This window comes from Lampetra fluviatilis, chromosome 2 (genome assembly GCF_964198595.1).
Source record: "Lampetra fluviatilis chromosome 2, kcLamFluv1.1, whole genome shotgun sequence".
NCBI lineage: Eukaryota > Metazoa > Chordata > Hyperoartia > Petromyzontiformes > Petromyzontidae > Lampetra > Lampetra fluviatilis.
The window spans coordinates 34,545,803-34,563,331 of NC_136276.1; the positions used below are offsets into that span (position 1 = coordinate 34,545,803).

Below are 17,529 nucleotides of genomic sequence, written 5' to 3' on the forward strand. Positions count from 1 at the left end.
CGATTGGTATTGATTGGGTTGTTGTGTACAGAGTGGAGGTCGCGTGCGACAAACAGAAAGCTAAGTAATAAAAACAAAAATCACGTTTGTGGTTAGATGGTTGATAATGACGAGATGTGCTTGTGTCATTAGACGCGGTCGCTCCATCGCAAACAGGGCCGGTAATCTATCACCAAAGGCTCGGCACTGGCCACACACTCGCCGCTCAGCTGACTGATCAGCCAGACACTCGCCGCTCATTGCTCGGCTGACGCCAATCACCAGACACCGATACTCACCACAGGCACCCACTCCTCGCCACTCACCGTGTGGCACACACTCGACCGAACACTCACGGCGGCTAGTGGAGCTGCAGAGGTCACATGAATCCATTACGTGCAACATTTACGGAAGCGCAAAATGTTAATTGTTACACGCACGGCTCGGTGCGCGCATCGTGACCTTGTGGATCGATATTAATCGGTGAACCGACGCGTTATTGCACCCATAATTATAACGCGGGTGGAGTGGTGTCGCAGTGGTTTGGCGCACTGCAACTACGAACCCAGAGACAATGACGCAGGGGGGCGTTCATTCCTCCTTGCGGAACATTCGCGGTTCAAATCCGGCAGCTACCCTGGTTACCACTACGGGTGTAATAACCGTCACAATAATGAACCGTGTGCTCCAGCGGACATTAAAAATCCCTGGACCGATGTCTTGTCTGAAAATTTAGCCAAATACGAAAAGTTACTCAAATTGGCTTTAATGCACGCACACACACGTAGCACTCGTCAACTCCCTCCTGGACAGACTAATTACCCAGGCCGCTGTTGCGAACGTGGACTATCCCTGGTCTCTTCAGTTCTCACCTGGTTGAACAATCGTAGCTAAACTTAAACTAGGCCTGCATACAATGCCCAGCCACGGGTAGCGTCAGCGATGAATTCGACCTGGTGCTGGCCACCCCGACCCCCCCCCCCCCAACATGAATCCGTGCTCAAGTAAATTTCAAACGACCCCGCCCACAAAGATCGACACGGCACGGCCTTCATCCAGCAGTGGAGTGACGGTAGGGGCCGTACTTGACACGTCACTCGTTCTCGTATGCGTCCGAAAAGCTGCTTACATTTAAAAACAAAGTTCCCCACGTACAGCCCTTCCCCGTGTCGCTGCTCCGCGCTTTTTCCACGACCTTCCTCCCGCGGTTTCCCGTGACACGCGAGTCGACTTGACCTTCAGTCGGCATTGGACCCGGCGATGATGACCACTATCTTGCGGCGCGCAGCGACCGGACTGGGAAACAATGCGAGTTTCCGATCCAGTGGGAATCAGGAAGGTGGGGGAGGGGGGTGAGCGGGCGGGCGGTGGGTGGAATGGCAAAACAAAAAAAAACCCTCATCGCAAAATCGTCCGCAAAACAGGCAGCCGTGTTGTTGGACACAGTGGGCGGATTGTTGCTGGTTCCCCTGGGTGATGTTCCGTGGGTGCGCTCCAACTTCCAGCTGTTGATTCCCTGTTCGGGGATGGCTGACCCCCCACGTCCAGTCGGCAGCCGAGTTACGCGCGGCGCCAGCTGATGCGGCGCTCAGCTGCTGCGCTCGCTTTTCCTTGTTGTTGTTGTAACACTTTCCGACTGCGGTTGAAAGCGTGAATGCATTAGCTCCGTCCGTCCGTCCGTGTGTCCGTAGCTAGCTGTCACAATTACCCCGCGTAGGGATGATGCCCCGGTATGAATGAGACGTTTATGTCTAGTTGTGCTACCATTGGCGACTTCCGTCAGGGAAAACCGGCTGCATTGACCTCGGGGTTGCCCTGCCTTATCCGAGGCCTATGGACGCAGTGCTTCTTGCGCGCGTGCCGCGAGACTGACCATTATAATTGCTGATGAAGTACTGTACTTCCGAGGACGGACGCATGTTGGAGAGCGTTACATAATCCACACGCATGGAGGATTTTTCTTTCCTGTTGTTGGCGGTGTTGGCGATGGGAACTTCCGACTGCGTTCCGTCGGCTTGTTTTTGTGCACCCTTAGCCGATGAGCAAAGTCACCCGGAATGCGACCGGTCTCGTCAGATCTGGGAAGCTAAGCAGGCTTGAGCCTGGATAGTGTTTGAATGGGCGACCACCAGCGGTGGCTCGTCATCAGGGCCCACGTGGGGCTGGGCCCCCTCGAGTGATAAGAGGAAAAGAAAATGTACAAATACTTTGCTCGGTATAAAGATGATAAACTGCATGCACCCCACTCCCTCCCTCCCCCTGCCCCCCCTCCACCGCGAGCTTCTGTGCCTCGCTCATATATGAACCCACCACCTGCCCCTGGCGACCACCATGCATAACAGGTGTTATAGGCCGCTGCTGGGATGCGTTGAGAGCGGTGCGGAAAAACCCGTTGTTGTACTGCACTATGCTCCGGCGGCGTCTCTGCTTCCCCGCGTTCACGAACCGGCACCGAAGTGCCACCGATGCGCCACCGAACCGGCGTGGTGAAGTATGGTCAAATGCGCCCCCCACAACCCGCAACGGGCATGGGGGGAGGTCCTCATCCAGCAGTGGATTGACGACGCGGGCCGTGCGCGCGGTACATGTGACCCGGGTGGTATCTTGCGGCGTAACTTCCTGAGCAAGTGAGTGACGTGAGCGACGGTGAATGTTTGCGGTGCGTGTGAATGGCTCGGGGTTGTGGCTGTTCTTCAACAAGAGCAGTCGTTACCCGGCGTGCTCATGTCAACGCCGGTTGGGTGCGCTTGAAATTCGTTACAGCCGATGTTGACCTTGGTGGGGGAAAAAAAAACATGATTTTGAAGGGTTTCTGGTTCAGATGAGTTGTCCTCCATATCCAGTGTAGTACATGTTGTGTCAAGGACTTATCAGGCATGTGTCACTTGATTGGAGATAAGTAATGTTGTTCAGGTTGGTGATTTTTTTTGTGTGGTTTCTGCGAGCAAAAACGTTTTGGGGGATAAGTTGTCGGCTAAAAACTTTAACCCTGATCATGAACTCTGTCGTTTCTCAAGTGGGTGATGTTTGAACGGTATTTTGTGTGGTTTTGTTGTTTATTTATTGCTGGGACCCTGCGCTGGTTGTGGTCTGCCCCTGCATCATGAACCCTCCAACCAGGCCCTTCGCCTGATCAACATTGATGGGGGGCCCGAGGGCCTTATCGTTTAGCGGGGGGCCGCCCTCTTTGTATTTTTAATTCCCTTCCCTTAACTGATTCACCACCGACCATGCCAACTTAAGCCAAGCTAGTTCGTCACCACGGTTATTCGAGATCCAACTTTTAATTGCGTTGCACAAATTGCAAAAAAGCAAAATCAAAGTCTAAAGAAACTCACCGGTTCACACGTGTGCACGCCACTGGTAGCAATGTGATGTTGTGGTTTTCATTATGCTGTAGGATTTATGCTGGTGCTATAGTATTGCATATAAATCATTATAAAGCATTGCACTCCTTTTTTTGCGGGAGGAAGGGGCTTCAAAATCCGAGGGCCCTGGGCTTGCAGCCCCTAAAGCCCCTGTGCTTTAATTCCGCCTGTGGTCCTGGCGCGTCACCCACGATCGTAAAAGCTGAGCGGAGGCACCTTGAGCCGGCGCTCCGGCACGGCTGCGGCTGCCGCTGTGACGCTTCACGCTGCAAGGTCACGCCGTCTCAATCCATGCGCCATCAGCCAGCTGTACGCTTAAGTATTACTTTGTCAAAACAACTTCACCAAATGTTCCGGCTTAAGTCTGCCACGTGCCCCCCCCACCAGCTCCTCCAGCTCCTGCTCAACTCCACGCCCCCCACCCCGCCCCCGCTCCTTGCCATCGTTTGTCCCGAGGGAGCGCTCCCGTAGCTTTCATGCGCAGCTGTGCCTGGGACGAGGGCTCACACCCAGCTCCAGCTGCTGAGCTCTTAACCGCGACCGCCTGCGGCAGCCATGGCACATGCTCGTGACTTGCGCACAAGTGGCCAATACCTTTTTGAGCCCCGAGCCTTTTTGGGGGCCTAAGAGTAATGCACGGGTACCGCCCTGGGTGGCAAATGCACGCAATAATTTTCTTCCAGAAAAGCATCTTTACGTCACAAATTTGAGCGATAGCAAGCCCCCTGTAGTAGCGTTTCATGAGAAAAATGGAGTTTAAATCAGGGTAACATTGCGTATTTGATCGAGAGAAAAAAACTCCTGTATTGTAATATGAAACATCTACAGAATATGAATATAAATTGTCTGTAAAACAGGTATTGTGTATGCTAGGCAATTGCCCATTATCGATCCTGCTCATGGTGGAGACTGGCAGCATTTGCCAGCCAAGGGGGTACCGATCGACCCCCTTGGCTTATGGGCTGTCTGGTCTATGGCCCTGTGTGGTGCAGCAGAGGAGTGGACAAACGGGAAGAGCCCAGGCAGGATTGCCACCTCTGAGTTAGAATAAAATCGGTACATAACATGGGCGGAACATCTTACAGGACAGTTCAAGCAGAGGGGGGGGGGAGGGGGGGTTGACCGGCATGGTTGGGTGGTTTATTATAACGCCACTGATTAAAATCGGGACGACTTCCAGATTTCCCAGGACAGCTACCTCAACCATTAACTGATCCTGGGAGAGCCAGGGCAGGTGACAGCCCCAGGCCCAGGTGTTGGCTTGGGGTTGGGGGTGGCAGGCAAAGGTCAAAAGTGCGGTTGTGTGATCAAGAGCGATAGCATACCCATCTCCCCACCCTCTGCTTTGTTTACTATTTACTGTCAGTGGCGATGGCTTTTTTTGTGCAATTGTTGATGCCCAGGCTGAAGCCGTCGACTCGCGTGCGCTCTGGATCCCTGTTGTGTTGTGGGCGGCCGAGTCCTGAAGTCTAACGCAGGATCTCAGCGGTGCCGGCTCTGTGCTCTGTCCGCTCACATCCGCGTAAAATTCACGAAGGGGCCCGTTTGCCTTCCAGTGTCACTTAGTGAATTAAAGGCGGCATCGGCACCCCGGTCCGGAAGGACGGGGACTCGCATTTCAGGTCAGAGGGTGTCGTTGTCGGCTTAAGACTGATTAATAGCGACGCTTAATTAGCCGCTCTGACGCCAGCACGGGCGTCACTGAGCGACGGCGACTCGAATGACCCACTCTCGAGCTCGAAGAGAAAAACCCCAATTGGGTTTTCTCATTATGGCCATTTGCGAGCGCCGTCTGGCCAGGAAATGGCTTGCAATTACGCTGATTGAGCTTTCCCTTCCGCTTGCAAAGGTCACCGGGGGGTCACTGATGCCCTGATTGGCTCCGGCTCCTGCTCCTGTTGCTCTCTGGACTCCCACCTTGAGCGGCCGGCTGCGTTCCGCAGGCTCCCAGCCGCGCAGCGCGGCGCTCTGCCTGGGCCCAGTGCGACCTGCAGAGGTTGAAGACACAGGCCCCGCAATTGCCAGCCGAGGCCACTGCTGGCGGAAGGGCCCTACACTAGAGGGAGGCTCCGCCAGAGAGCCCCTCCCGCCCCTCGCGAGAGGGTAATTTGGCCAACCGTGAGCTGCCGATGGACCCTAACTGCTGCGTGCCCATTTATACTTGCCGGGTATGAGTGAGAAAATTGCCGCGCCCGGAGATGGAATCGAACCGGCGACATTACACCGTGGCAGTATCCCTGCTGCTGCTGCTGCTGTGATAAACGCCTGCTGCTTCCGCTGCGCGCTCGGCAAGCGAAGTGCACTCGTGAGCGTGCGGTAACTAAAAGTCATTAGCCGTATAATGAATCCCATTCTCTTCAACTTTAATTTTCCTCCTCTTCCCGACTTGCTTTTGCCGCAGGTCGGTTTGATTACGCCACCGGCACTGTCTGCATTGTGCCGAAGCTGCTCGCGGTGTTTCTTACAAAGCGCGAAGCGATAGGCATCTTTCAGCCATCTTCAAAGTGGTAGACCCTTGGCCCCTGCACTGAAAATATCTTCCAGATGCATTTAAAGCGAAGTGTTTTAAATGACCGCGTAGGCAATTACAAGGCGCTCGGCTTGTGTGTCGCAATGCTTTCCGTTACACTCAACTTGGTCTTTTTCGAATCTCTCCCTCTTTCAGCCCTTGCATCTCTCTGCCTCTTGCTCCTTATCGCTGTACTGTATCTCGTATCTCCGTGCGGTTCATACTCCCACTGCGCCCTCCCATCCTCACCTGTGTCTCATTATCTTTTTTTTTATCACGGTTACTGTGCACAGGCCCAGAGGCCGTTAAATCACCAAACGGCCAGCAACACACGCCACTATTAACATTGTAATTGACAAATGTAAAATCTAGAATGACAAATGTTCATAACATCCCTTGAGTTGAGCAAAGGAAATTGGGCGAAAAGAGGCGTTGGGGTGGAATTCCAGAGCCACGCAGTGCGGGGAGAGCAGCAGAAAGGGGAATTGTCCGTCTCTCGCACGCTCACACGTTGGGTCTGACTACAGGTGTGGTTGGTGCTACCCGGTGAAGGCTTCCGTGTCCCTCGGTGTCCGGGACGCCTCGCGGGGGGGGGGCGGGTGAGGGGGCGGCAGGTTCGACCGTGGAGTCACCTGGAGGCCCTCGTGAGCGAAGGGCACAGGAAGTGGCTCAGACCCAGACTCCACCTGCCGCAGGCTGCTACGGCCCGCGCTCCCAAATCGAGCTGTCACGACCAGGCCCGCCCAGAGGACCGTGGGGCCCCGCTACACGATGTTGTGGCTGCAGGCTGCATTCCTGCCCATCTAAAAAAAAATCTAATTTTTTTTTCGGAGGCCCCTGAGCTTTGTTGTATAGCTGCCCCACCCCTTTCCCCCCCCTCCCTCGCCTTTCTCCCCCCATCTTTTCTCCCCCCCCTCACCCCGAATCAAGCCTGGTCATGGCAGTCGCTCCGATAAACGCCGCACTCCCCCTACGATGGCTCCAACTTCCTCGTTCCTTCCCCTCTGAGATATTCCCAACATCCATGTCAGTATTCTCATCTGTGTCCTTTCAAGCGCTCTTATTTCTCGCTTTAGTGCCCAACGTCACTGTTGTAATAATAAAAAAACGGTGCAAAGGTTGCTGGAAAACAGCTGCCTGGGCAAAAAAAAAAGACATTTTATTTTCACTGAGAGAAACATATCTAGTCGAAACAACTTCACGTCCGTATTTGTTATCCACTCGCCGTGGCTGCGGAAGCAGTCGAAGGCAGAGGAGCAAAACCCACGCCGTAGTTTGTCGTGGCCGTGCCGGATGGCTTTCCGGCGTTGATGGGGTCGTGTGGCGTGGTGCCAGAAGTCGGAGCAACACGTCGGAACATCTTGCCGAACAAACACGCGGCACGACCTGGAAACGCGTCGGGGAGACGCGTGGAATCATTGCAGTCGAGGGCAAAGACAAAAATTCCCTCGTGTAGCCTTTAGCAGACTGTTGGGGCAAGTGCTGTTAGCGAGCTCCTGTGAAGGCCGGAAATGTGGCATACGACGGGGTGGGTGGCCAGCACCACGCCTGGCCGCCTTTGTCCCCCTAGTGGCGATGTTTGCTACACACCACGGCTACACCAGGTTCTTATTTGAGGCCAACCCAGGGGAGGCCCAGAACCGGTTCAGATAATTGTCACCGGTTTTCGGCCCGCGAGTGGGAAATCGGACGTCGGGTTCAAGTTTCAAGTTCAAGTTTCATTTATTAGGTATAGCCCTGTGAGCTATTCGGCTCTTGAATCGGGTGCAACCGCAACAAACAAAAAAGCAAAAACATGAACAAGAAAACATCTTAAAGTGACTATATGACTAAGTGCAAACAGAAAATCCAAGAAAAGACAGCAAAATATTGCAGAAAAAGTACCGTACACCAACACTGTGTGCAAAAATCCCAGTGGGATGCAAGTCAAACAACAACAAGCACAAGACAACTTAGATTAAGGCCATACTTAGATTATGGGTTGCCACCCAGATTAAGGTTGCCACCGGGTATCGTAGCACAGCGTAGCAAGCTAACCGCTGCGCCCACCGCCGCTCCTCCACGTTGGAGAGAAGCGCCGCCATCGTAACCGACGTTCATCCTCCCAGCCACAACTGCCCCCGCCACCGTTGGAGGTGACCGATGTCATCCCGCACCGCCAGCCTGCGGCGGTGGTCAGCGCCTCCCGTAGCGCGGTCGCTTTCCAACGGAGCTTGTGACTTGTTGTTGTTGTTGTTACTACGAGGATTACGGGCACTGTGGGCCCTCGTCGCCTAGGCTCTGCGGAAGGCTTGAGAGGGGCCTTCAGGCTTAAATTCGAACCGATGAAGTCTAACGTAAGGTTAGGCTTCATAGGTTCGTCATCATCATCGTCATCATCGTCATGATCCATGGGCAGATAGCCCATAGGTGTCCACTGCACGTTTTTACATTTGGTGACACTTTCCTCTGCCTTGTGGCAATATGCTCAAGCAGTGGCCAGATCTTTCTGGCACCAATCTCTGATGTCGTCATCGTCAAGCCATTCTCTGTTAGGTCTTCCTCTCGTTCCGGTTCTTTCCATTTGTGCAGAACCCATGCTGCGTGCGCACGATTTTTCTTCCTGGATCGTCACGGCCTGTCCCCCGGGTAGTGGGACCGGCGAGCCCGTCGCAGCGCAACAATTTTTATTCGTGTCGGGAGACATGTGCTTAAGACCGCCGCCGCCTCTGCCGCTCTTTACGGGGTCATTGCGAGCGCGCGTGGCCACCGTTCGTGCTCCCTATTGAGTAATAAAAACGACCGGTTATTAGAGCCGCATCCGTCAAACAAAATTTCCGCCAGATTTTGTTTTCTTCGAATAACGCGGCAGCATTTTTGCCGCCGCGGACGTCTTGCGTCAAGCAACTGTATTTCTGCGAGCACTGTACCTTGTGCTTGGTTAGAGCGTCGCTGCGTTTCATCTCGAGGGAATTTCGCCGGCGTTCCCCCGCACCTCCTCCCACCCCACCCCCACGCGGCCCGGTGTGTGGGGGTAAATCATCGCCGGGGAAAAAAGGGGATCCAGAGCAGAGGGGGACATGTGTGGCACGCTGGCCCTTTTGCGAGCCGTCCGCGCCGACGTAGAGGAGGTTACCACGGCCAGGGCACCGCGTGGGAAAACGTTGGAGGTCGTTTCGAACGACGCAGGGCAACAACCTGACCACGCGCTGCTGGGGAGAGCCAAACGACTGAGAACAACCCGCCACGGCCATCACGTGCGTCGTGTGAAATTAGCGGCCGTGGCGTACGGAGCGTGTGGCATGCCCCCGCCCCCCCCCCCCCCCCGATCTTCGTAGCTCGGCCTTCATGCGCCTCCACTGCAGTTGCACCGCCTGCACACTATTTGGCAACTGCCCGCCAGTTTTTTGAGACACGCTCAATACAAAAAGCAACGTGTGCGGTTTGTAGAAAATGTTTTCCACCTCGATGAGTGATATGGTGCTGTGGTTAAACTTCCGTGTCCTTTCCTATTTTGTTCAATAAAAAACAATCGTGCAACGCCCTTCGTCAGCCCGCTGCTGCACGAATGCAACCACTACCACCGCCGCCCCTCTTTTACGCCGACCTTTGCCATTCCTACACATGAGTTCGGGTTTTAAAGCGCTCTATCTCTTAGATAGTCCAAAGATTTGCCTATTTCTATCGCTAATGAGTCACCGGGGTGAATGAATGTTCTCTTTCTTAGGGCCGGTGAGACCGTCTAAATCGGGTGTGGTGGTTCAGCCGTTGTGGTTTTTTTGCTGGCGTTGCCGGCTCTACGCGAGCATGAGCATTTAGGCCTCGTCCACTTGTTGTTGTTCTTTTACTTGAAAGATTCCACTCGGAGACCACACATTTTTAGGCTCTGCGGCTTATGCTGTCATGATATCTCCACTAAGAGGGTCAGGGGTCACCAAACCTCTACCCCCCCTCCCCCGTGCCCTCCCCCATTAAACCCTGAACACCTCCTTGTGGCTATGGCCATCCTGAGTTGTCAAAATTGTTTGGGATCGTGAAAAGGGGGAGGTTCCAGGACCGTTTAAAATATCGCTTATGCCACTGATGTTGGCAATGGGCAGGAATTGAACGCGAGGTCGCTTGGTTCATAGGAGAGTGCGTGAACCAGGATGTAACTGCTGCATCCCCTTATTCCTATTTTCATCATCAGCCATGGTCATTCCACTTCCAGATGACGGTCTCTGCAATATGCTTCCATATCTGATAATGCTGCTATATAGTATTTCCTGTTTTATGATAGCCTTATGTTTCCCAAAATTTTGTTCAGTTTTTTTTTTAAGAATCTCTATCTGAAGGTGGTTCAATTATTTGCATATTTTCATCGCTAATGAGTCACCGGGGTGAATTCTTTTTTATTTTCTGAAGGTTGGTGAGACCATCGGCTTGTGGTTTTTTGCTGGCTATGCCAGCTCTAAGCATGAGTATTTGGCTTGTGGTTTTTTGCGGGCTATGCCGGCTCTAAGCATGAGTATTTAGGCCTGGTTCACTTGTTGTTGTTTTACGTTATTGCTTTCCACTTGGGGGCTGCACATGATTAAATGTTGAGCCTTTGTGGCTCATGCTGTCATGATATATCCACTTAGGGGGTCAGGGGTCACCAAACAAAACCTTCCCCCCCCCGCCCCCCAACCTCTTCCAAGGCTTCTGGACAGTGATGAAGCATCGGCAAAAAATGCCCTCTAGAGCTTAATCTAGTGGCGGCCCTGCCGCCAACGGGGATGTGAGCGAGTAATTGCAGGGCTGCGCCTTTTACCTTTCTCTACCGAGGAGAGAATCGATGGTGCGTGTTTGCACACAGTAATCGCGTATCTCATTGAGACTGCAGGGATGTGTGATGTGTTCTCCGTGTTTCCCAGGATTGCGGTATTCACCCTGTAAAATTGACTTGGAGATATAATGCTGACTGAGAGGAGTGGGTGGGCTTTGGGTTAAGGCTTACGAGTAGATTGTGAGTGACATACACACTGGGTTATAAAGTGACACACACTATTGATTGTGAGTGACACATACACACAGTGGATTGCGCGTGACACATACACACATGCTGAGTGTCGTAAACATCAGTCCGTTGTGTTAACGGAAAACTAATTCTGAGCTTTTGAGTTTCAAGTTGGTGGTGGCTGGGGGTTGTGTGAAACCATTAAAAGCAAAGCCATCAATTTTCACAGCATTTATAGCCCTAAGAGCTGCGCACTTTGCCACACTGTGAGCGTGTGTGAGTGGCGCCGTATTCATATCCATCGTGGCAAATCCGAGCGAGCGGTGTGATTGCAGAAACCCTCCGTCCTGATCGCCTGAGATATTTTCGTGCTTGTGAGATATGCACCTCAAATGAAGGTGGAGCATGACCGTTTTATATATACATGTTAAAAAAAGTTTTGCTTTAGTAGACGACACTTGAATCCAGAATAGCCACTACATCGGCGTTGGCGGTTGAGCTGTTAAAGATCTCCAATGTCGATCGGCAGTGGCGTCGTGCAGACATTCCGCCCCAAGTGCCACGGGAGCTTCTCCAGGGGGAGGGGAGAGGGGGGGCGGGGGGCGGGGAACTGAATGCTCAAGGGAATTTAATTCCGAACTCTTGAGAGGGAATTGAATTCACTTCCCAAAAGAAGTTATCGGCACGTAGCCGGGGGGGGGGGGGGGGAAACGTTGTTGCACGTCGCTCCGAACGACGTGGGGCAGGACCCCCGAGTGCACGGCGCTGGGAAAGCTGAACACCTGGGAAAGCGTCGCTAAGTCTCGCGGGCGTCGGCAGATCCCGGCAGCATGACGGACGTCGCCTGCTCTCGAGATGTCCGTGTGCCAAGCACACTCGTTGTTGTGCGCGCCCATCGACCGAAGCCGTTTCGCGAGTCATTGTGTCCGCTGTGTCTTGCACAGCGTTGTGAGGTTCTCGTCGACGGGCGCTTTGCTTTTTTTTGTCCCCCACAAAGAAGTCGTTCTGCAAAAAATGGAAGGTGCGATTCCCCTGCCTCGTTTCGTGCGCGCCTTCGTACCGTGGCGTCACCGATCCTCTTGGGAGGCGATTTGGGCCTCGCTCCTGTTTGGTCAGTTTGATGGATTCCCCTTAAAATCGCGTAGCTGCTGAGTACTGTGTTGGTATGTCTGTGGTGGAATTTCCATATAAATCTGGTTTTTGCTTGTATTAGCAAGAAACGTCTTGGTCGGAGAGCGCCTGTAAGAGAGATACCCTAATTGGATTTTTGTTGTAACCATCTGTGGCCAAAGTTGGCTAAATGTGGCATCATATATAGCATCTGCCATCCTGACGGTGTGATTACATTCTGTTTGAGATGCGAACCAGCCGCCTCCCGTCTTCTTTGTAGAACGTGGATGGCCTGTCATTTGGTATAAATCAGCGGCGGCTCTTTGCTTTAAGACCCAAGGACAGAGCAGTTACCGATTATGTTTTAACCGTTTAGTACTAAACTGCATTCAAGGTGCGTGTAATGGTACGTCAGGTGATTATTTTTGCAATTGTGGGGCATTATGGGTAATGTGCCACCACAAGGGCGGCGTATAATGAGTTGCTTTACAACAGCGCTGTTTGCGTTTGACCGGTCGCTGTAATTTAGATGGGAGTGCTCTTACCGATAACATCTGGCAACAACAAACCGGCATTTGTTTAACAGGCCTGACTGCTGATGAGATCCCGGAAGGTTGAAACCGTTGCCGAGTTTTTCTGCTGGGGTAATATAGTTCTTGAAAGCCAATAGAGCAATAGGCTTATTTATTTATATATGGAGACGCATTACACAATTCTGTTTATGTAGCAGCACTTGCACGCAGTACGCACGGGAGGTGCGTTGGCAAAACCCGAGCGGCAAACGGAGAGATGACGAGGCTGGCAGAGCAAGCGCGCTGCGAAGATCTATAGATTTTAATTTTTTAAAACGTCCGAGTGACGAGTAAAAATACAAAACCCCGAGACGAGCAAAAGCAAGTGGCAACTCTCCTGGCAGCCTCGTAGGGAGACGGCACTGGCGGCGGTGACACCGCGGGTCACTGCTTTGTAGCCGAGACTCCCCGAGAAATGCGACAGCCTCATCGGCCTCGCAGGGAGGAGTCTGCGGTTTACGGCTTCTTCACGGCGGGGAGCGGCTGCCGCGTAAAATAGGTCACCGTTTAAATGTTCCTTTGACAATTGCACGACGCTAGGGGGAAGTGAAACGCGTACGATGGCGTGATGTTAACTACCTCGCCTGGTATGCAGGAAGTCGTGGGCTCGATCCTGACCCTGACGCCTGCTGTATGTGTCTGGAGTTTGAATGTTCTCCCCCGTGGTCGCGTGGATGTTTCTCCGGGTCCTCCGGTTGTTCCCTCCACGTTTAGAAACATGTATTTACAGCATTTTGGCTGCGATAAATTTGTACGCGATAAGCCACGTCGTGGCTATCGTTTGTGGTCGGGTCGCTTCTGAAAAAGAGCTATGTAGCTCAGTGGGCCTTACCTGGTAAAATAAAATAAATAGTTTAATAGTTTAGTTTAAATAGTACATCCCGACCCCCGCTGGAACATCTACTTCCCAAATTGATGCCTTATTTAAAAAGAGAAGAAAACGCACGTACAACGGGTTAACTTTCATACGGAGCAGGGTATTTGGCATTATGGTGACAGATATGTGTATGTGTGCGTGGGTTGAAAATGAGAATCGGTGGTGTAATGGTTGGTGCACGATTGCCTCCGCTTTGAGCACCCTGTTTAATCATCGTCGGCCTTAACAGGCACTCGCTCACCGCGGTCGCTTTGAAAGTTCGTCGCCTAAATGGGGATCTTTGTCCGCCGCGTCTCTGTGTGTGTGCAGTACCTGGATTTAGACCGGGCCGCGCTGCAAAAAATGAAGAAGTCGATTAAAGCCATCCAAACGTCCGGGCAATGTGAGTTCTTTTGCGCCCGATCCACAAATGCACGATTTTGTAACCCTGAAACGAAGCAGGTGTCCTACGTTCCGAATGCTGGATGTCGCATTTCGTACACGCATGATTCCTATCGGATGTTCTCTAATTGTGTTGTTGTCAAGGTTCAAGAAAACCGATCCTGAACTACAATTTCGGGTTGCGCAACAGCGGAAACATATGCGTTTTGAATGCCGTGTGTCACGTGTTGCATACACGCTGGGAACAATTCCTTACGTTTTCTCCACTCTAGTTAATGTTGTTGTCAAGCAGAAGCTCAATACGGCTAATGGGTTGAGGATGTTGTTGTTGTTGCTGCTACTGCAGCAACAACAACAACAGATACAATGCAGTTGGTGGTTGTAAATACTTGGCAGTGAGACGGTGTCAATATATATACACATACATATTGCATAGCTATGTGAAACACCATCTTTCTTGTTCCTTGTAATTAACATGTATCCGTTTTATTCCGGGTGCAGTCGAAGTTAAATGCTTAATTAAAACACACGGGTGGCATTTAATAAAGCGGAGGTGTTTTTTTTTTGCCGTCACAGTGTCACCTTTAATTTACGCGTACTTCTAATATAACGGCAGGCTTTCAAATTTACGAAGATGCAGGCAAAATCCACTCTCTACTCATTTGTATTAATCACTTTCTTTGGCTGTTAAAGAGGGGCCGGGGGGGGTAGAGTCGGGAGCCGGGGGGGGGTAGATGACACGGTGGTTCGCGCACTGTGCTATGAACCGGGCAGTCTGAGTTCGATTCTCGTCCACGGCTAACGTCAGCGGCGAGTGACGCCTTCACCAGCCCGCACTGGCCAGCTTGGTGAATTGTGATTGGGCGAAAAAAAGACCACTTGACCGACACGACATGGGGACGCCTGCGTGCAGTGGTGGGTTGACGAAGGTGCTGTAAACGTTAGGGTGCGCGCGAATGGACCTGAGCCGAGAGTCTCCAGTGCTGCCGCCCAGTTATCGTGCCAACGTTGACGAGCCAATGTTCGCATGTGGCCGGAGAACCGTTGGGCAAAAAACTTTGGCCCCCGACGGACGTGCCGCGTTTCTCCGGGTGGTCGTGCCCGTTGACGCCGGTTTTGTGCGCCCATGCCTCACGCAGCCCACGTGGAGAACGAGGAGGCGTACACGCTGTCGCTGGACAAGGTGGGCACCAACCTGATGAGCCGGGACGACCCGAACCTGGGGGCGGCCTTCCTCAAGTTCTCCGTGTTCACCAAGGAGCTCACGTCTCTGCTCAAGAATCTGGTGCGTCCGCACCACCTTCAAACTGCATGCGTTGCGATGTGCACTTGAATAATAATATAAACTATTTAAATTTTACTAAGTAAGGCCCCCCACTGAGCTATGTAGCTCTTTTTCAGAAGCCACCTGGCCACAAATGACAGCTCAACAAAGCGGTCTATCACGTGGACATTTATAGCGGCCAAATACTCTAAACGCACGTTGATCCTAAATTTGGGGAGAAAAACTGGAGGACGCAGAGAAAAGTCTACACGGCCACAGGGAGAGAGACACGCAAACTCCAAATATATCGGCATCACGGTCAGGATCGAACCCACGACCTCCACCATACCAGGAGAGGTATTAAACATCTCGCCACTGTGGCGCCCAATAAATTAGTCAAGAGAGCGCTGCCCTCCCGGGTTTAAACATCGGAGACGACCGAATAATAATTTGGCGCTGCCCACGCACGGATCGGCTGGCGAGGTCTTCCCTCGCTGGAATTTCTGTCAATGCCAGGCCGTGACCGCCAACAATGCGGACGGCGGGCAGCGACGTGGCGACGCTATTTTAATGACGTCCCCTTCCCAACTCCCCCGCACTCCCTTCCGGCCGAGCGCCGGCACTGAATGGCACTCGGCATCTCACTTGGCACCGTGGGGGGTGAGGGTGGGGGGGTCTAGGGCTTTGACCGAGTTTTCTCGGGATCCCTTCACATGAAGTCATCGGCTCTCTGTGCGCAGAACGTGGCCGTTCATTAAGGGTTGTGACGAAGCCGGGTTTTTGTCTTCTTCTTAAATCAGAACGGCACGAATTCTTGTTGTTTTTTTTTGTAAAAAGATGGAATGCGGGGGTCCGGGAACCGTCACACAGCGGAGTGCCATGCGGCCTCCGTTGCAATGGAGGGATCCCAGTTAGCAGTGCCTTGAAGATGGAGATGTAGAATATGTTATTGCTGCGTGGGTGGCTCACGAAAAAGGGGTAAAAGAGAAAAAAAACTACGTCGCGCGCACAGTGTCGCATGAATAAAACATTGTCTTGTGCAGGCTTTGTGAGCGTATGTAGGCTGCCTGTAGAACGCACGTGGCTACGTGCGTGTGTGTGTGGCTACGTGCGTGTGTGTGTGGCTACGTGCGTGTGTGTGTGTGGCTACGTGCATGTGTGTGTGTGGCTACGTGCATGTCTGCGTCTTCGTGGAGGAGGCGTTGGCGCAGGGGTTGGTGCATTGCGCTACGAACCCGGCGACCCGAGTTCGATTCCCGCTCACGGCCAACACCGGTGACGATTATCTGAACCGCTTCTGGGCCCCCCCCCCAGGTCGACTCGGCCTTAAATGAGTACCTGGTGCGGCGTGTAAACATCGCCCCTCGGGAGGCAAAGGCGGCCGGGCGTGGTGCTGGCCACCCATTCGCTCATGTACCGTGCCGATCTTTGAGTGCTTGCTATAACAGCACTTGCCCCAAAAGTCTACTAAGGCTGTACGGGGGAGCTTTGTCTTTGTATCTGCTTGATATAGAACAATCCCTTTAGTTCCCCAGAAAATCCTCACCAAGTCTCAAGGCTCCTTTTTCAGAAGGGCGCAGCTCTGGGTTGTTTGTCCAGTTTCATTACCGAGCGTTTGGCTCGAAGAAGGAAAACTGAGTAAGCGGGGAAAACCGCCGTGCATACAAAGCGGTGACTCTCAAGGCATTGCGCAGGTAGATTCAAGAATCCATAGCTGCAGTACTTTCTCCTGGCCGCTTGGCATTTAAAGTCTGTAACACCTCGTATGCAAGGGCAGTCAATCATCCAACTTCTGCATAATAGAGGGGTTTTTTTTGGGTTAGATCGGTAATATAAAATGCGGTGTTAAACCCGCCTAACCACCCGACACAGCCAATTAGTAAGGTTTGTCACGTAAACAGAACACGCCAATTCGTTAGTAGTACAGCACACCGGTGTGTTGGAGAGTAAACCCACAGCATTTACAGTTCGATAATTACACTAGCATCATTAGGCTACAGCCAGATTTGTGGTGAAGTCCTCCTGTTTAACCCAATCAACCATGCCAATTCTAACCCAATAAACTGTAATAGCCTACGTGTGAAACCATCCAGCGTCTATCCTCGCAAATAGCAGATGGCTGTGCCTAGTGGCTACTGGACATCTGTGAAAAATAGCTTCATAGCTCATCGGATTCCTCCTGCAGTATAAATAAATATTCTGATTTTCACTCCCTTCGGGCAACTGCGGCTCACTGTCAACAACCGCATCCCAACATCAGACGGACGCTGCGGATAGCTTGTGCAACTAATCGGAGACTCGAATTCTCGCTCGCTCGCTCGCTCGCTCATCACTTAAACACTCACAACACTCTTGCACGCACTCACCCACTCGCACGCCCACACGCTCGCTCATTCGCACGTGAATAATGCACACGTGGAAACTCGACGACACTCCACAGTCCGAACGTGGTGAACAAATCAAACGATGGGACATCGGAGTGACCTGCTCTCCCACTTGCATCTTTACGCAT

General features: G+C 52.5%; 1 protein-coding gene across 1 annotated transcript in view; it reads left to right on the plus strand.

The window, feature by feature from the left end:
* LOC144946237 (arf-GAP with SH3 domain, ANK repeat and PH domain-containing protein 2-like) overlaps nt 1–17,529 on the plus strand; it is a 110,642-nt gene that overhangs the window by 51,367 nt on the left and 41,746 nt on the right. Inside the window, exons 2-3 of the mRNA XM_078875121.1 lie at nt 13,682–13,754; nt 14,893–15,038. Of these exons, the coding sequence (XP_078731247.1) occupies nt 13,682–13,754; nt 14,893–15,038 (219 nt within the window). The remainder of the gene's footprint in view (nt 1–13,681; nt 13,755–14,892; nt 15,039–17,529) is intronic.